The sequence below is a fragment of the Chelonia mydas genome, chromosome 11 (genome assembly GCF_015237465.2).
Source record: "Chelonia mydas isolate rCheMyd1 chromosome 11, rCheMyd1.pri.v2, whole genome shotgun sequence".
Lineage (NCBI taxonomy): Eukaryota > Metazoa > Chordata > Testudines > Cheloniidae > Chelonia > Chelonia mydas.
The window spans coordinates 74,808,183-74,827,884 of record NC_051251.2 but is presented as its reverse complement, the minus strand read 5'-3'; the positions used below and the strand labels follow the sequence as shown (position 1 = coordinate 74,827,884).

Below are 19,702 nucleotides of genomic sequence, written 5' to 3'. Positions count from 1 at the left end.
TTACCCTTGGTCAATTCAGTGGCTCCTTCAGTCTCCTGATTACCCACTGTGGGTCCCGTTCCCTGCATGTTCCCCTCTGCTCGCCGCTGGTGTTTTGTTCTGTCCTGCCTTTTTCCTCTGTCCCGCTCTCCAGAGCACACGTATAACTGATGTCATATCTGGGCTGGGTGAGGGCAGCACATGCCTGGAAGCACACATGCTCTTCCTGAGGGTCTGTGGGCACAAAACTACTCAAGCCCTTCCGGCTGAGCACCAGGGTGCGGAAGCTGTGGGCCGAGGCTGCAATTCCCCAATGCCCTGGAGCGTGCGCTGTGTCCATTGTGACTCAGTCACAGCAGCAAGACACCAAGGCTTCCTGTTAAACGTGGGCCTGAGTGCTAGAAAGAATCGGGGCCTAGATCTTCAGTTCTCCAGGCCGTGTCCCCAGCTGTTCGGAGCAGGTGAGATGCATCGCTCTGCACAGGGTGGGTATGAGGCCTGGGCTCCACTCACGTGGACGCTGCCCTGGGGAGGTAGTGGGAGGGCCCAGCGTGAGCACGTGGATCCATTGTACTAAACCGAAGCCGCTGGGGCCAGTGCCCAACTGGTGCACATTGGCATCAAGACGTGAAGTTGACAGAGCTCCATTGATTTACACCAGCCAGGGCAGGAGCCGGCTCCTGGGTTTGAGCTCGTTGCTAGGTCCCGGGTGGAATCTGGGACTGATGTAACAGAAGATAGGAATATGAACTCCTGAGCCCGTTTCCCAGCAAAGGGCCTTTTTGGAAGGCCGTGGGGCTGTAACGTCCGCTCTGCCACCAGTGCTCGTAGGAAATGATTTCTTTTCTCTTATCACTCTTCTCTCTGTCTCCACTCACTCTTTTCCCATCTAATCAGAGCAACCTGCCTCCTATCCCTTTCTACCTGCTAGAGCTGCTTTCTTACTACTCTACATCCCCACCTGTGGGAGAGACCAGGTTCGAGGTAAAGGCTCCGTGCACGCGTGCCGACGGCATGGCTTAGACAGGCGCATGTGTCTCAGAGCTCTCGCTGTCAAAAATAAGAGAATCCTAAGGAGGAAAGTCACTTAAATCCAGTTGCTCTGTGTGGTTCTGCATGTCAGGTTATCCATGGCAAATCTGTGCTCTTTGAGCTTGTGTTTGTACGTTGAGTCCAGTGCATCCAAACTCTGCCCAGCCATGTAGGGTGTGGTTGCCTCTCTTACGCCGGGGGCCAGTGATCACATGTTACCAGTTACACTTTTTATGCTACAAAATTGGTTGGAATTTTTTCCGTGAGATCAGTGGAAGTGTCATGTGTTACTGAATATAAAGAGCTACTGGATTTAAAAGTCTGGTGGCAGTGTAGGAACCTAAAGTAGTGACAGACTGAGGCAAAGCAAGCCTGAGAAGCATCCGTCCCCTGGGTTAATTGCATGTCTGGGTTAATTGCAGGTCTCTTTCGTGTATGGTTTATAGGTACTTGTAAAGGCATTTATTCAGTGCAAGCAGGAAAGCATTTGAAATGCTGACCTTTTCTTTATTAATAACGTGGATAACGTAGTTCACAATTTCTGTTGAATATTGCTCCTTCCGTACGGTATTTTCATTCTGTGTTGCCCAGCGTCTGCATGACCCTTAATGTTCTGATAGAGAGAGGGAAATGTCATGCAAAGTCAAACTTCCGAGTGCAGCGAGTGGCTCTGTCTGACCAACGAGGAAAGCATGAAGTGGGCTGGTCTAAGCCAGGGCCATGCCTCTGAGCTCCCAGGACGTACAGAATTGTACTGGGAGACACAGTGCAGGGTCTCTGCACATGTAACTTGCAGAGGGATGCTATCCGTTCCCTTGCTTCCTTGTACATGTGTGGAGAGGTACCTTGACTCAGTTCATTGGCTTTCCAGCCAGCAGGCTTTTGAGCAGCATTTCCTAAGAAAGAATTAGGTTGGTAGTTTCATGCATGCACCCTGGGGGACGTTTTCCACACTGCAGAGAGCACTGGTCTTGCGATATGGGGGTGGGACCTGCAGTCGCTGCTCAGGAGAGGAGAATGGGTGCTGCAGGGCAGTGGAAAGGTGCCCCAGCAGAGCAGTGAGGACGCAGAACCTGCCCTCACCGTACCTGGCACTAACTACGGGGGTGAGTTTCTCACCTCTCTGAAAGGTGTGTTCACCCGGAATGTGCCTGCCTCTCTCTCATCAAATCTGCCAGTGTAGGCGGTTCTGGGACTGTCTGGGAAGTGCTGGTAACTGACATGGGTCTCGGATCGCTTGTTTTGTTTGTCTGATTTGCTGCTCAGTCTTGGCTTGTGCTGTGCTTTTGGCTGGGGGGCATAGGGGGAGGGAATGCTCCCCTCCGCTCTGGGCTGTTAGATCCCATTGCTCTGGCTGCAGCCTCAGAGCTCAGGCCATAGCCTGGCTGCGTGACAGGGTTCCTTTTGTTCCCACTTGCAGGGCAGTAAGGGCGAGATGGGGCTGGCGGGAGCCCCAGGGGAAACCGGGCTGGCAGGCCTTCCTGGACCTATGGGACCACGAGGACCACCAGGTCCCCCAGGCCCTGCTGGACCTCCTGGGCCAGGCTACGAGGTTGGATTTGTAAGTACCAGCCATGGCTGCTAAGCAGATTGAAATCCTAACACTCCATTCCTGCCATGAGTTAGTGGGCATCCTGCAGGGGGAGCACGTTGCCTCTGTGCTCTGGGGGCCCCACTCGAGGCGTCCTGCAGGGAGCATGTTGCCCATGTGCCCTTGGGGGGCCCACTTGAGGGGGTCCCGTGGGAAGCGCATTGCCCGTGCTCTCTGTGGAGGCCCCACCTGGGGCATCCCTTGGGGGCACGTTGCCCGTGTGCTCTGGGGGGGCCCCACTTGGCAGATCCTGTAGGGGGCACATTGTCTGTGTGCTCTGGGGGGCCAGACTCAGGGTCCCGTGGGGAGCGTGTTGTCCACCCATTCTGGTGCCTGCATTGGATCCTCCAGTGGGACCCTAATGGGATCCCAGTTCTTGCTTGTAGGACCCCCTTTCTGGGCTGCCGTGTGTGCCCAGCCCCCTCACTCTGACCTGCAACCCGCTAGCCAAGTGGCTTTGAGCCGGCAGGCCCTGCAGCAGTGTGGTGGGGCAGAACTCCGGTGTCCCTCCCAGTGTGTGAGGAGCCTTTCCCCTCCCACTGCTCCGGCGGGATACGGGGAGGGGAAGGGCCTGCCCCTGGGGGTTCTGGCTGTGCACAGTAATGCTGCCTCCCGGGTGGCTGCTGTTCTGCTGTCTGAGCGCGGAGGCCTGCGTGCCGTGCCCCGGGTACCACATCCCCCCACTGCTTCGCTGTGTGAAGAAAAGGCCAAGCTGACGGCTAGGCCCTGGGCTCCTGGCTGACACGGCTCCCATTCGCCGTTTGCGTGACGTGGTTCTGCCTGGCAAAACAGCCTGGCTTCCGTGCTTCTGCCCTCGCTTCGGCCTGGGTGGCGGAGTGAGCCGTGTTTGCATCTCACCGGGTGTTTGTTACCCTAGGGCGACATGGAAGGCTCGGGGATGCCTTTCTTTTCTACCTTTCCTGGAGAACGCGGACCTGAAGGGCTGCAGGTAAGTCCCCCCTGGCCGTCAGTTAACCCTGGCTCTCCCTTCCAGAGGATTCTTCCACCCTGCCCAGGAAACCGGGCATTGCACAGGACGCTAAGCAAAGAAATGACCCCCCCAAGTCCATGGACTTCATGTCTGGAGCTCGAGCCTGTAGCTGCCAACCCCCTCCCAGACCCTCAGCAGGCCGGCTCGCTAGGCAGCGCCCGCTCGGACCCCTGGCAGGCCCACTCGTCGGGCAGCGCCCGCCCGGACCCATGGCAGGCCAGCTTGTGAGGCAGGGAGTGTGAAGCCAGCAGGGGCAGGTGTTTGCAGAGCGCGGGAGGGGGGATGCTGGGAAAAGTCATCTCCTGCTGGTGCTGGCTGGGAGTGAGCGACAGCGCCCCCAGGGGCAGCGTGTGATCCTGGGGGCTCCGCTGGTGTCCTTCTGTAGCGAAATTATTAACAAACACCGAAGTACCCAGCAGTTCAGGGGCTTCTGAGGGGACACGCGCTCATTCGCCTGATACCGTGTTGTATTTATTCACTGTTCATACAGGGGCCACCAGGAATCCCCGGACTCAAGGTCAGGAGCCATTGGGAATCTGTTTGTACCCGTCTGCCCTAGCAGGACTTGGGCTGTTCAGCCCCAGCCAAGCAGTGCAGTGACACGTGTCCTCTGATGAAAGGGCCAGTCCCTGGGGCTGGTCCAGCTCCCGTCCCTGGGGGGCGCTCTTCTCGGGGGAGTCCCCCTCCTGCGCAGAGTGGGGAACTTTCCCCCGCCCTCCTACGTTCTCCACTCTGGCCTGTGTTACAGACGACCCTGCCCCCTTCTCTAATAGACATTGACCAGATCAGATGGGAACGCAGAAGTCAGCGGAGAGCCCAGCAGGAGTTAGGATATTATGCCGTTGTCTCAAAAAATCTGAGCAGTAGCCTTTCGGCGTGGTTGATCTGACCAGCGCATGTCCGGTCCGTTCTGAGCGCTGACCGATTCATAGTACATATTACACAGAGTATCGCTGTGCTGCCCCACAACCAGTCGGCAAGGGAGACGCATGGGGAGGAATCCTGGCCCTGCTGAATCAAAGGGAGTTTTGCCATTGAATTCCCTGGAGCCAGGATGTCCCCCCAGGACTTTTCCGTGATATTCGTTATTCCTTTGCCTCCAAGCAGAGTTGTTTATGCTGAGACGGCACCTCTTCCAGCGAGGAGCTGTTTTTGTGCAGGGACAAACCCCACCCCATCCCCAGGAGTGCTCTGAAAGCCTGGGCAGAGGTTCCCAGAGGCACAAAGGGCAGGTAGGGGCCTGGCTTCTGCTGAGTCATTGGAAATTAGCCATCTGACTGCCCTTTGTGCCTTGAGAAATCATCGCCTTGGAAGGAAGGACAGTGTTGGTGAGCCATAGCATGGATAAAGGGAGCTTGGCTGTCAGCCCCTTGGCCCCCTCACATGCCTGATCCATGGGGTGGTCTGTGCAACCTCTGAAACGTGCATTTCCAGCACACATTTCCTGTGCTACACGCAGGAGAGCTCCTCCTCCTTACTGATTGACTGTTCTTTACCTTCCAGGGGGACACCGGCAGCCCTGGGCTGCCTGGCTTGCCAGGACAAAAGGTAGGATCACTTCATAGAGCTGCAGAAAATCTTCCACCCTGTCGTATGAGTTCTAGCTGGAGGGATGATGGCTCCACTCCTGCCCCGCCCAGTCCATGAGGAGACCAGGAGCCAATGCAAGCTTTGGGCAGTACCGTGTTTTAGTGTCCAGACCGTGGGGATGAGGGTGGTTTTTTTTTTTGTGGATTCTGAATGTCAAGACCCTGAGTTCAGAGAAAGTGCCTGCTGACCCCTTGTCACTGTTGGGCATTTTGAAAAGTGAGCCCTTGATAGCATGCCCCTCCTGACTGACAAGCCAGGTGACACATGAAACCACTTCTGTTGGATTTCAGTGATTTGTAATGAAAACTTCAGAGGAATACCTTGTTATGGAGCAGGGTTAGCGCCGAGGTACATATGTGATGTCTGCATTAGCAGTATACCTTGCTGGTACGTCCCTCCCCCTCCCCCGCCCCGAACTGAGACGTGATGGTGTACGTAAACGTAGAGAGAGGAGACAGGCTCCTGCATCTGGAAACGGTGACACCGATGCTGCCTTACTCCTGGCAGCTGGGCGTGCCCGCTCTGCCCGGAGCTGGGCGTGCTGCAGAGCGCTGCCATTCTGCTGGTTCTGCTGTTCGGGAGCACCCGCGTTAGCGCCTGCTGAGCCATAGATCTCAGTGTTACTCGAGGCCACAGGCTCAGTTTGGTGGCGAAGGTGCTCGGCCAGGTTTATTGTTAGCAAAGCACGGTCCTAGGGCCCTGTCCAGTGGGTCACAGGGACACTAACACATGTCTGCCCGAGACTATCTCTTGAGAATGCGGGATGTTCTTGTACCGTGCTCTCTGGTCAGGAAGGTGCATGCTTGGCGAGCTAATACCTGGTGTGTTACTGTTCTGCTTAGACCAGGCCTACTTTGGTTCATACTGTTAACCATGTCTAGGGCTTCAGCAGGGCCTAACACGGAAAGGGTTATAGGACCTGCGACCCATGGAATCCGTGCCAGATAGCTTCTTAGAGCGGTTCACAAGGGATGAGGATGTCTTGCACCATGTCCCAGGAATAGGATACGTAGATTGAAACCACCTTCACAAGGTCTAGCTGCAGCCATGGTGACACAGAATCACTGGACTGGAAGGGCCCTTGAGAGGTCGTCTAGTCCAGTCCCCTGCACTCCCAGCAGGACTAAGTATTATCTAGACCGTCCCTGACAGGTGTTTGTTTAACCTGCTCTTAATCTCCAATGGTGGAGATTCCACAACCTCCCTCGGCAATTTATTCCACTGTTTAACCACCATGACAGTTAGGAAGTTTTCCTGTTGGCCAGCCTAAACCTCCCTTGCTGCAATTTAAGCCCATTGCCTCCTGCTCTGTCCTCAGAGGTTAAGAAGAACAATTCTTCTCCCTCCTCCTCATAACAACCTTGTATGTACTTGAAAACTGTTATCATGTCCCTCCCCAGTCTTCTCTTTTCCAGACTAAACAAACCCCATTTTTTCAATCTTCCCTCATGGGTCATGTTTTCTAGACCTTTAATCATTTTTGTTGCTCTTCTCTGGACTTTCTCCAATTTGCCCACATCTTTCCTGAAATGTGGCACCCAGAACTGGACACTCCAGTCCAATACTCCAGTTGAGGCCTAATCAGCACGGAGTAGAGCAGAAGAATTACTTCTCATGTCTTGCTTACAACAATCCTGCTAATACATCCTAGAATGATGTTCACTTTCTTTGCAACAGTTGTTACACTGTTAACTCATATTTAAGTTGTGGTCCACTATCACCCCCAGATCCCTTTCCGCGGGTACTCCTTCCTTTTTGTATGTGTGCAACTGATTGTTCCTTCTTAAATGGAGTACTTTGCATTTGTCCTTACTATATTTCATCCTATTTACTTCAGGCCATTTCTCCAGTTTGTCCAGATCATTTTGAATTGTAATCTTATCCTCCAAAGCACTTGCAACCCCTCCCAGCTTGGTATCATCTGCAAACTTTATACGTGTACTCTCTATGCCATTATCTAAATCATTGATGAAGATATTAAATTGATCCATGTGGGAGCCCACTCATTATGCCCTTCCAGGATGACTGTGACCCACTGATAACTACTCTCTGGGAACGGTTTTCCAGCCAGTTATGCACCCATCTTATAGTAGCTCCATCCAGGTTGCATTTCCCTAGTTTGTTTATGAGAAGGTCATGCGAGACAGTATCAAAAGCTTTACTAAAGTCAAGATATACCATGTCTACCGCTTCCTCCCCCATCCACAAGGCTTGTTAGCCCGTCAAAGAAAGCTGTCAGGTTAGTTTGACACAATTTGTTCTTGACAAATTCATGCTGACTGTTACTTATCACCTTATTATCTTCTAGATGTTTGCAAATTGATTGATTAATTATTTGTTCCATTATCTTTCTGGATACAGAAGTTAAGCTGACTGGTCTGTAATTCCCTGGGTTGTTCTTATTTCCATTTTTATAGATGGGCACTAGATTTGCGCTTTTCTAGTCTTCTGGAATCTCTCCCATCTTCCATGACTTTTCAAAGGTAATCGCTAATGGCTCCGATATCTCCTCAGTGAGCTCCTTGAGTATTCTAGGATGTATTTCATCAGGCCCTGTTGTCTTGAAGACAACTAATTTATCTAAGTAATTTTTAACTTGTTCTTTTCCTATTTTAGCCTCTAGCCTACCTCATTTTCACTATGTTAAATGTCCAGTCACCACCATCCTTCTTGTGAAAACCGAAACAAAGAAGTCATTAAGCACCTCTGCCATTTCCACATTTTCTGTTCTTATTTCCCCTGCGCACGCCCCCCTACCCCCCGGCAATTGAGTAACGGGCCTACCCTGTCCTTGGTCTTCCTCTTGCTTCTAATGTATTTATAGAATGTTTTCTTGTTACCCTTTATGTCTCTAGCTAGTTTGATCTTGTTTTGTGCCTTGGCCTTTCTAATTTCGTTCCTACATACTTGTGTTATTCGTTTATATTCATCCTTTGTAATTTGACCTAATTTCCACTTTTTGTAGGATTCTTTTTTGATTTTTAGATCATTGAAGATCTCCTGGTAAAGCCAGGGTGGTCTCTTGCCATACAGCTACCTTTCCTACGCAGTGGGCTAGTTTGCTCTTGAGAATAAAGTCTCTTTGAGAAACTGCCAACTGTCTTCAATTGTTTTTCCCCTTAGACTTACTTCCCATGGGATCTTACCTACCAACTCCCTGAGTTTGCTAAAGTCTGCCTTCTTGAAATCCACTGTCTTTATTTTGCTGTTCTCCTTCCTACCATTCGTTAGAATCATGAATTCTGTCATTTCACCCAAGCTGCCTTCCGCTTTCAAATTCTCAACCAGTTCCTCCCTATTTGTCAAAATCAAATGTAGAACAGCCTCTCCCCTCGTAGCTTTCTCCACCTTCTGAAATAAAAAATGGTCTCCTATACGTTCCGAGAACTTGTTGGATAATCTGGGCCCTGCTGTGTTATTTTCCCAACAGATGTCTAAGTACCTGAAGTCCCTCATCACCACCAAGTCTTGGGCTTTGGCTGATGGTGTTAGTTGTTTAAAAAAAGCCTCACCCACCTCTTCTTCCTGTATAACGCCAGGTAACTGACTGCAGATGGGAACTGGTGCTCGGGTAGGCTGCAGTCTCTCTGAGGGGAGGGAGTTGGAGGCTGGCAAACCCAGAGAGCGGGGAAGCCAGATAGGTAGGAAGAAGCCCAGAGAAACACCAGCAAGGCATAGGACTGTACCTGGACTATGGCTGCTTGTTACAGGGTTCCTGGACTAGAACCCAGTGTAGAGGGTGGGCCTGGGTTCCCCAACCAGTCACTGGGGAGTGGCCAGGATATGGGAGACACCAGCCAGACAGTGGTTCTGAAAAGACTTCGAATTCCCCAGAAGGGGAGGACCTTAGTGACTTGGCCAGAGGCCAAGCCATGAAGAGAAGACTGCTGATCCTGGAGTGAGCAGGGCCACGGAGTGAGACAAGGTGGAGGAAGACACCACTGGAGGGAGAGCGCAAGACTGGCGGAGCTAATTCCCAGGACAGCCAGCAGGAGACGCCACAAACAATGAGTGAACACACGCTTACAAGTGCTGTTCGCCAAATGCCAGAATTTGAACGTAGCTGGCCCCGATGGTTGTATGGCACAATGTCAAGGGTAGTAGAGAGACTGGCAGTGACCAAAAAAAGCACGTACGGGTTGGTATTGGACACCAGCCTTATCTATTCAAAAGTGATTGGCCTACAAGCAAGTTCATGAGAGGTTGACATCAAGAATATTTTATCACAGGAGTTGCTCCTCTACCAAGCCTCAGGAAGCAGCTGCAGACTGAGGTGTCAACTAGACACACTTCACAAGAAATCACCTGCTCGGTCACTGGCTGTTCCGCAGTTCTTTGGATAGTTCACTGGCCAGCAGGTGGTATCATCAAGGACTTTATGACCAGTTTCAAAGTCCGCCTTGAGCACAAGCTAGCAGCAGGTAATGTGTGTCTTGTCTTTGGCAGGTTCCAAGAATTCAGCGCAGAGACGGTCGTAAGATCTAGCAGAGCTACAGAAACAAACGGAAGTGCATCTGTTGAATATAAGCACACCGCTACCTCCTGCAACAAGGTGGTGCCCACCTCTTGTGAGCACCCCCTGCCTGGGTGTGCATCTGCACCTCCCTCAGTCTGTGGTGACCTCTGTTGCTGGTTTCTCAGGCGGTTTCAGTGACTCAGCCCTCCAGCCAAGTCTCTCACACAGTCTGTGGCCTTTCAACAAAACAAAACCCCTTTAATTAATCACTGTGCTGCTAGGTTCCCTGGCCCACTCCCCCACTCCAGCACCTTCACAAATGCTTCACCCTTACCATAGGGCCAAAGTCCTTTTCTCAGTCCCAGCAGCCAGTGAGGACCTCTCTCTTACTCCCCTGGTCCCTGCCAGCGTCTGATCTGTCTGTGGTGCTGCTCCTTTAGCCAGCCTGGAACACAGTCCTCACTCCTCCAACTCCAGGCAGCAACTGTCTGACTCTCACTCTACAGCGCCTTCTAAATGGGTCTGCAACCCTCTGATTTGCTGCTCCCTGCACAGTCTCTCTAGGCTGCTTGGAGGGCTTCTTTGCTGCTCTTTTTCTATGGCGGGTGTGATAGAACCCTGTGGCTTATGCTCAAATAAATTTGTTAGTGTCTAAGGTGCCACAAGTTCTCCTTTTCTTTCAGCACACTCTGTCACACCTCCACAGAAAATTGTCTTGATGGTTACCGAAAATAAGACGCAGTTGATTGATAAGATTTGTATAGAACTCATTCAAGACAAGAAGTTTAACGACTCATACTAAAGCATAAGCTAATCGTCACAGGCAGAGATGGCAGCCGGATTGAAATAAACCAGGGAGGTGTGGTGATCAACCGAGAAGATATGGCCATCTCTTACGAGGAGGCCGACAGCATCCTTGTACAACAAATGGTGATGGTCACGAAAGAGGAACTGGTGGGAATATCCGTGTTATCAGATGACACTGACGTATTTGTCTCGCTCCTGCACCGTTATTGCAAACAGGGTGCAATATCTTTAGTGAGCGTGGAACCCCCTCAATCCAAGGGAGAGCTGGACTAGACATCCATGCTACTGCTAATTAGGAACAGGCTCACCTTGCACCAGGGCTGTTAGCTTCCCATGCACTCAGGCTGTGATACAGTAGCTAACTAGTATGGCCTTGGCAAAGGCACTGTGTTGAAGATTCTGTGTGCTAGATACTCCCTCTCTCTGCGGGGTGACATCAGTGCAGCAGAGCCTGGTGTCATCGAACAGGCAACCAAATTCATGGCTGCCTGCTGCAGGCACTCAAATTGTGCCACCACGTCGGACACAGGGCAGAAATCGGGCAGCAAGAATTGGCAAAGGTACCACCAGAGCTCAGCTCCTTACCGTCAACAACCGAAGCATGTAAAGAAAATGGAAAATGAGCACCTCTCCATGCGTGTGTGGGTAAAAGTGTTTGGAATCCATTAGGGATGGATCCGCCATGACAAGTCTCTCCTTCCAAAAACCGGAGCAGACAGTGCCGTGCTTGCTCTCCGGGTATTTTGAAGTTAAACAAGCGCTCTTGTGAGAGTGATGCACTTTGTAAATCTATGAGATGCGTACGCAACCACGCCAAACTGCCATGGAGCAAGTTCTGTGCAAGGCAGGGAGGTCTGGTGTGTAGCAATGACCTGACAAAATCAGCTTTAGCTTTGGGAGATGACAAGCAATGACTCGTATTACTCATCCTGGGGCACTCAGCTGTGGTCTGAATGAGGGAGATCACTAATCATTTAGAATGATTCCAATGTTAAGAATTTGTTTCAAATTATTCTTCTTTTTGAATATATTTATAATGCGCTGAATATTTTTCACATTAAAAGTGTGGTCGGTATATCTAATGAAAATCAAGGGCTGCCCCGACTCCCCTCCTCCTGTACGCCTGTGATTCAAATACATAGGTACTGATGGCTGTAGCAAGTGTTAAATACATGCATTTCGTAGATTAGAACTTAATTTTGTATGCAGCAGATCACACCCACTCTTACTGGTTCTGGGGGCACGGGGTGGTGAGATGGAATGACAGGTTGATATTTCAAAATGCTCAACAGTGTCATCACGCAGATTTGTAAAGTGTGTGGTTTTGTGACACAGAATCCACCCAAAACCCTTGTGTGGACGCTTAGGGGTCTGCCTAGAGCTGGGTGGGGCCCTGTGGCAGCCAGACTCTGGACTGTTGGAATGCGAGTCACGCCCCCAAAGACTAGGGCTCTCAGTGCCAAAAGCAAAGTCTCAATGTGCTATGGTTGTCTGTGTGTTCCAGGGGGACCACGGGGCTCCAGGCGTGGATGGGCGCCCAGGGCTGGAAGGTTTCCCAGGACCTCAGGTGAGTGTCGGGGTTCCAGCTCCCTGACCCACCCTAACTGCTCTTTGTGGACTCTGGAGTCTGTGTTATTCTCAGAGCCCCTGCCCAGGTGTTCGCAGTGGGGCGATTTCAGCACGCGCTGGTTGCGGATGCAGGGCCTGGATTGTTCTCACTGCTATGTACCGTTCAAGTGACACATACAGATGTTCTGCTCCCCAGCGGCAAATGTCAGGTGTCCCTTGCCCTGTCACTGAAGTCCTCGCTGCAGACCGATGAAATGCATCTGAGTCGCTCTCCGTCGGCTGAGCAGACCTGCCTGGGCTGTTCACAGCCCGTCCCTGGCCATCGCTTCCCACCCCTGCCCGGTTCCCATCTCTTCCACGCGCTGTCCCTGCCCACACCCCCAGCACTCCAGAGGGTCCCAATCTGCTCTGTGTTTGGCCAGGTTTCCGATTCCTTTTGGTGCGCTGCCCTGCCCCAGTGTATAAACTCCATTAGCAGATAGATCCTGGGGCGCATCTGCTGTTCTCCTGGGGACAGGACGGGCCATGCCAAGAGGCAGGGGCGTTCTCATCAGCAGAGCTGCAACTCCCGCTAGCCCCAAGGAGGACTGTTTCACCCCATTTGGTTACCTCGTCAGGCTCAGCTCCTCCGTTTCCGGTTCATTCGTGCGGCTTGCCTGTGTGATGGCGCCGTTCCCGCCAGGGCTGTCCCTCGCCGCACGGTCGCTAATGGGGACAGCCTGGTAGCCACAGGAGACGTGCCGGGACATTTGAGCCTGTTCTGTCTCTTTGCTCTCTCTGGACCAGCTCCACTGCTGTTCCCGTGACGGCGGAGGCAGGACTAGTTTGTCTCTGAAGTGAGCGCTAGACCCTCGTAGGTACCAGAGCCTGCCCCTTCTGCCAGGCTGGCACTTTGCCACTTGACGCCTGGAGTGTGGATTCAGAGGCCACCGTAGCAACGTGAAGATTGTGTGTTGTGTTGTGTCTCTCTCCTGGGCCCGGAGGTGAGCAGCTCTCACCCCCGCTTCTCGTTGCAGGGACCCAAAGGTGACAAGGGCATCCAGGGGGCTAAGGTGAGTACTGTGCTGGGTGCTGGGGCATGCTGCTGTTCTCTGGGGAGCACACGGCGCGACCTCCCCCAGCCCCTTGAGCTCTGCTCTGGTTCGGGGGTAGCGTCTGTGTGCGTATTTTGGTCCCTTGTTGATTATGAACAGTGTCTCATCCCTGCTTGGCTGGCTCCCTTCCCTCCATGCCAACCCAGCCCAGCTTCTGGCCCACCAGCCTCTGGGCTGCTCCGATCGCCAAGCTCTGTCTCCACCCCCAGCTGCTCAGGGTGGGGGGGGGGGCCTAGGATTGGGAACCCAGCCCCATTGGGCTGGAGGGGGCGCAATTTGGGATCGGGGGCCTGGCGAGGTGGGGGGCGCCGTCTGGGTTCATGGGCCTAGCACTATGGGGGCAAGGTGGGGGAGGCATAGTCTGGGCTCGGGGGCCCAGTGAGGCGCGTGGTCTGGGCTCGGGGGCCTGCGCCAATGGTTGTAAGGGGGGGGCAGGCTTGGGGGGAGGGCCCTGCAGTTGCGAGAGGGGGCCGTGTGGGCTGAGGTTGGGTGCAGTAGGAAGGAAGCCTGCACTGAATTGTCTTTCTCAGGGTGAACGAGGCCAAGATGGAGTGGGCTCCCCAGGGCCCCCTGGGCTCCCTGGACCCCCGGGGCAGGTCATCTATGCGTCGGGTGAAGAGGTAAGGACGCTTCTCCCCTGTGGCCTGCACTCCTGTCTCTGGGCCCCCTCTGCGCAGGCTGTTCCCTCTCTGCCCACACTCTGGCAGCAGTCACAACCGGCTGCTGTGTGCCAGTTCCCTCGGGCTTAGCACCAGGCTGAGCAGCACCTTGTGCCCGCCTGGCACTGGTGAGTTACTATGGGCTGGTGCTGACCCCCAGCTGGGGCCCCAGCATCCCACGGCTCTTGCAGCTTGGAGCCGGGCTGCGTTTGAGTGCACGTCAGCAGGTCTGTCACTGCTGCGGGACTAGTCCGGGCTGTGGAGCTGCTCCCTGGGGAGAGGCACCTGTTTAACTTGGAGTAAAAGCCCCGACACTGAGAGCGCTCCCACACGCTGATACCCCTGTGAGTTCAGAGAGGCAGCACGTGGGCCAGCCCTGCAAGTGGCTGTGCCCTGCCGCACCTCGTGCCTGGGCAGGGCTGCAGGCAGGGGCCGGTTGCTGCCTGTCCTCCTCCAGTTGCAGGATCGGGACCCGTGTGAGTGGAGGCCGTTGCCATTTTGCAAACTCAGCTGTGTGAACGTTAGCGCTGTTCAGAGGGCCAGGTGGGAGGGCAGGGAGCTCCAGTAGGGGCTGGCAGAGGAAAGAAGAGAGGGGAGGGTTTAGGCAAAGGGAAGTCAGAGCTGGCTGGAGCTGAAACGCAGACAAATGGGAGCTAGACCAGGCCAGTGCTATAACTAAAAGTACACCGCAGGAAATCCAGCCCAGCCCAGCGCCACCCATGTGCACCCTGAACATGACGACAGGACGCGCGTGTGCCCCTGGACGTGTGAATGAGTGATTAAAGACATGGGCTAGAACAAACTGATGGGACGGTTAAACAGAAGCTAAACTGAGTAAATGGGCAGAGGTCTGTCTTAGGTTATGTTCCTAATGGCTCAGACAGCTTGCTTGGTTATCTCTAACTGTTTTAAATGGTGAGATCTTCAGCACAGGGCCTGTGGCTCCAGGCCCTGACACAATGGCTGCGTGCAGCAGAGGGGATAAAAGCATGTCAGTGGGAGAGGGAATAAGTGGCACTAAGTGGAAAGGACCAAACCCATAGAACCCATCGGCATGGCCTTCCGAGTTCGGCTGGGGCATTTCACCCTGGGAGAGGGCACATCGCCCTTAGCAAGCAGAGCAGTGGGCCTGAGCCAAAGCCGGCTGAAGTTAGTGCAAAGTCTCCTATTGACCCCAGGGGGCTTTGGGTCAGCCCCTCCCTTGGCGGAAAGTCAGTTCTGGGCATCGCTGAGGTAGGCAGGAGGAAGACAGCGGGGGTCCGTGGTCTAATATGTATCTTTTCCTTTTCAGAAAGCGTTAGCTGGTTTACCAGGCCCTGAGGTACGTAGCCCTGAGCATCCCCCTGCCATTTGCCCAGCCAGCAGCCCCAGCAGTCCCCTTTGTGCACCAACAGTTTTACACTTCTCCCAGTTCCTGAGGAGAGAGAGTTTACAGGTGTCTGTTTCTTTCCTCAGGGCAGACAAGGCCAAGCTGGCTTCCCGGTGAGTAGCTTTATGATTTTACTGACAGAGCCCTGAGAATGGGAAAGCTACCTGCGCCCCGTGCTGAGGAGCCCATGTCCCCGGTGGGAGCCCGAACCAACCCCCAGATCCAGACACCCACCAATCCGGGGTGTTCACAGCCTGGACCTGGAGCTAAATGTTGAGTTTCTCTCTGAGCCAGATCCCCAGCTGGTGTAAATCCGTGTAGCCCCATTGGAGTCAAAGCCTGCGTACACTAGCTGAGAATCTGGCCTCTTCCCTGTTCCTAACAGGGCACCCACGAGACACCGACGCTGTCAGATGGTGGGTTGGGGTGTTTGTGGAGGCCTGCTTGTGACTGGGCCAGAGCTGAGGTTCATTTCGATTCCCGTCACTTTCAAGAGCTTTAAGGGTTTACACGGCTGAGTAACGTTGTCTGTGGAGACGCGCTCGCTACACAGGCTGTGCGAGACACGCTGGGGCCACCCGGTACCTTGGCCTGCAGTAATACGTTGCAGACGTTTGTTTGGGTGTTTTTGGCCAAATACATTCAGTGCAAACTCCTGCCTGCCAAAGCAACCAGGCTGCTTGTGAAGCAAGCTGCAAACATCTTCTGTGGGCCTGAGCTTTCTAACCCCTGGGAAGGCGTCTCCCTGCCTGCCCCACCTTGGGAGAAGTCATAGGTGCTGGAACTAGGGGTAATGGCTTGAAGTGGATTCCATCATATCCAGGGTTTACAGTTTGGTTCAATGGCTCTCAGCACCCCCACTGTACAGATTGTTCCAGCCCCCCTGGGGGAAGCCCACAGTACTGGAAGTAAAGGAGTGTCCTGCATCACTACACTGTCTTCATGGCTATTCCTCCCTGCTTCCGTTTGCAGGGCCCAGTGGGACCTAAAGGAGACTCAGGAGAGCCAGGTTTCCCAGGCACTCCAGGACCAAAGGTAGGCTGGCCTGTCTGCTTGTCTCTGTCCCTAGTGCTCACTGGGTGATTTTGACTTGTGGCGATGTGATGTTCCTTGTGTCTACAAAGTTCCTGCTCTCTGACTCCCAGCCCCGCTGATGGGTACTCGCCGGCTCCCAGTTCATAGTGGAAGGGACCAGACACAATCCTGTCACAGCACTGGCCTTGGACTCCTTGGGGCATGGAAATTCATATTGGGTCAGGTACCTGAGCTACCATGCTGGCGGCCGTCAGTCTGTGAGGCGTCACCAGATCCCAGGAGAGTAATAGGAGAGCAGCTGTGCTCCTTCCAGCAGCTTGGTCCCAGTGAACCCAGCAGAATGAGAGAAATGCCAGGTGTAAAATCAGCTACTGGCTTATCCCATCCCTCCATCCCCACTGCTGCTGCAGGACTGCTCCCTGCTGCCTTTCGTTGAGTCTTGTTCTGAATGTCTCCAGTCATGGGGTTTCCATGATGCCGTGAGAAGCCCCAGCTTGGCTCAGGGAGCTCTTGCTGTGCTAGCTCTGTCCCCTGATGCTCACAATGGAGCTGAGCAAACTGAGCTGTGCGGTGCTGGGATGCAGAGACGGGAATCTCGCGTAGGAGTAGAGAGGTTATTTGACCCCTGTATTTGGCACTGGTGCCACCGCTGCTTCCATACTGTGTCCAGGTCTGGTGCCCACAATTCAGGAGGGATGTTGATAAATTGGAGAGGGGTCAGAGAAGAGCCACAAGAATGATTAAAAGATTAGAAAACAGGCCTGTTAGTGATCAACCTCTTTAACTTAGAGAAGGTTAAGGGGTGACTTGATTACCTGGGTGACAAAACATGGGGAACAAATATTTAATAATCTAGCCAAGAAAGGTCTAACAGGATCCAATGGCTGGAAGTTGAGGATAGACAAATTGAAACTGGAAATGAGGTGTACATTTTTAACCATTAGAACAATGAACCATTGGAACAGCTTACCAACGGTCATGGATTCTCCATCACTGGCACTTCTTAAATCCAGATTGGATGTTTGTCTAGAAACTCTGCTCTAGGGATTATTGTGGCGCAGGTCTCTGGCCTGTGCTGTGCAGGAGCTCAGACTGGATGATGACCGTGGTCTCTTCTGACCTTAGAATCTATGAGTAATTTGTGCCATTATTTTTCATTAGCCCCAGTCTTTAGCAATGACACTTTACTACGGTAAGCTGTGGTCTCCCACGCTGGGAACCCAGAGAGATGGTGGAGAAGCAAAGGAAAGGGACAAAAGTCCCCCTCCGTTTGTCAGCCCTACCTCTCTTAGGTCACAGTCTGCTCTTGGGCCGTGCAGCAGAGCACCGCCCCACTCAGGGTGAGTTCACCGCCGGAGCGTAGCCCTCTGTGACGCTCATGGGCTTGTATTTCACTGTTAGAGAAACTCTGAGAGCAGATCTCCTTTGCCACCTGGGCAGCCGCAGAGAGCCGTGCGAAGGCAGCTGTTGTTTGGGCAGGGGCTGGGTTGTCTCTCTTCTGACTCCTGCTTGTTTTATCTCCTGCTGGAAGGGTGAGAAAGGAGAGCCTGGAGCGATCATCAGCCCAGATGGGACGGGCATCTCGGCCGGCACGAAAGGAGACAAGGTCACGAACGGACTCGGGCTCTCGCCTGGCCTGCTTTGGGTGCTCACCCAGCGTTGGGCGCCCCAGGGCAGGGTGGAGCGCCACGCCCTGGGAAGTCAGGAGTGGCCAGCCCCAGGGCAGGGGCTAGTTTTACATGAAGGTTTCTCTGCCTCTGGGGGGCAGTGGCTACACTGAGAGCAGCGGGGGGATGCAGTGAGGGCTCACACCCAGTCACCATGCCAGCCTGGGGCTGCAACTGGCCATGACTCACTGCACTGTAAGCTCCAATAACCACTGGCCTACATTGCTCTGTCCCTGCACCATCTCCTTCATCTCAAACCCCCCCACTTCCTTCCGATGCTTAGCCAGGGCACTGAGCCGTCCCTGCCCTTTGGCCCCCCACAGCTGCCAGGGCCGATCCTGCCGAGGGAGGTCAGCTCACTGCAGGAGCGAGGAGAGTTTGAGGCTGGCTCATGGTTAGAGAGGTTGCAGGGCAGTCGGGTGTGTTGTCGACAACACGGACACAATTCCCCAAATGTCCCAGGGCCCCTGTATCTGTCGGCGGTACGTGAGCACTGTTAGTAGCTGTGCTCAGGGTGGGCGGTGCTGGGGACTACAGGGGAGGCACAGCCTGCTGCATCCTCCTTCCCACTGCTCAGGGGGGGCCGCAGCACCCCTAGATGGGGAGGTGACATCAGCATGGGGGTGATGGAGAAATAGCCCCAGGAAGAGGCTGTGGGTGGCCACATGTGCATCATAATGCTAACTCTTTTCCTGTTCTTTGCACACAGGGTGAGCAGGGGCTCGTGGGACCCATGGGCCCAGCGGTAAGTTAGCACCTGCATCTTTCTAGCATTCTGTCAGTAAGGGATGGCTTTTCACGCTCGTTGTGTGCCAGGTGCTCACTACAACTGGGCGTCACGCAAACAGATTGTGTGTTCAGGGGATGGTCTTCATACTCAGGAGCAGCCTCCTTTTTGTCTTGCTCAGAACTGGTTTGAGACGTACCGAAGTTGGATCTGTGACAGAAACACCAGCCCAAGTGGGTGGTGCTCAGAGCGAGTGCTCATTAGCAAGCCCCACACGGGCCGTTGGCCAGAGGAACCAAGGGTTTGGCAAACCCCAGAGCTTGCTCTGGAGCCCTTCTGACTCTATAGCCAGGGTCAGATTGCTAGGAGCAAGCGTGTGGCCTCCAACCCGGGTGTCTGTGAATCGGTGCTGAGCAATGCCCACAACTCACGTGCACTATCTGAGCTGCAGGACAGGCCCACCCATTAAGGACAGGAGAGCTAGAGGTGGCTAGAGGCAAAAAGGCCTCCTTTTAAAATGTGGAAGTCAGATCCTAGTGAGGAAAATAGAAAAGAGCATAAACTCTGTACGTCCGGTGTAAAAGTAGAATATGGCAGACCAAGAAAGAATTTGAAGAGCAACTAGCTAAGAACACAAAAACTAACAGCAACAAAATTTTAAGTACATCAGAAACCGGAGGCCTGCCAAATAGGCAGTGAGGCCACTAGATGATGGAGAGACTAAAGGAGCGCTCAAGGAAGACAAGGCTATTTGGAGAAACTAAATAAATTATTTGCATACATTTTCACCCTAGAGGATGTGAGGGAGATTCCCACACCCGAGCCATTCCTTTTTGGTGACACATCTGAGGAACTGTCCCAGATTGAGGTGTCATTAGAGGAAGTTTTGGAACAAATTGATAAACTGAACTGTAATAAGTCACCAGGACCAGATGGGATTCACCCAAGAGTCCTGAAGGAACTCAAATGTGAAATTGCAGGACTACTAACTGTAGTCTGTAACCTATCATTTAAATCAGCTTCTGTACCAGATGACTGGAGGATAGCTAATGTGAATCCAATTTTTAAAACGGGCTCCAGAGCCGATCGCAGCAATTACAGGCCGGTAAGCCTGACTTCAGTACTGGGCAAATTGG

General features: G+C 53.3%; 1 protein-coding gene across 5 annotated transcripts in view; it reads left to right on the top strand.

The window, feature by feature from the left end:
• The window catches only part of COL18A1 (collagen type XVIII alpha 1 chain), a 239,589-nt gene that overhangs the window by 199,097 nt on the left and 20,790 nt on the right, over window positions 1-19,702 (top strand). For all 5 annotated transcript variants that reach the window (XM_043525804.1, XM_037912360.2, XM_037912359.2 and 2 more), the window contains 12 exons: window positions 2,432-2,572; window positions 3,480-3,551; window positions 4,084-4,110; window positions 5,097-5,141; window positions 11,951-12,013; window positions 13,032-13,067; window positions 13,640-13,729; window positions 15,060-15,089; window positions 15,224-15,250; window positions 16,110-16,172; window positions 17,704-17,778; window positions 18,549-18,584. In XM_043525804.1, the coding sequence (XP_043381739.1) occupies window positions 2,432-2,572; window positions 3,480-3,551; window positions 4,084-4,110; window positions 5,097-5,141; window positions 11,951-12,013; window positions 13,032-13,067; window positions 13,640-13,729; window positions 15,060-15,089; window positions 15,224-15,250; window positions 16,110-16,172; window positions 17,704-17,778; window positions 18,549-18,584 (705 nt within the window). The remainder of the gene's footprint in view (window positions 1-2,431; window positions 2,573-3,479; window positions 3,552-4,083; window positions 4,111-5,096; window positions 5,142-11,950; window positions 12,014-13,031; window positions 13,068-13,639; window positions 13,730-15,059; window positions 15,090-15,223; window positions 15,251-16,109; window positions 16,173-17,703; window positions 17,779-18,548; window positions 18,585-19,702) is intronic.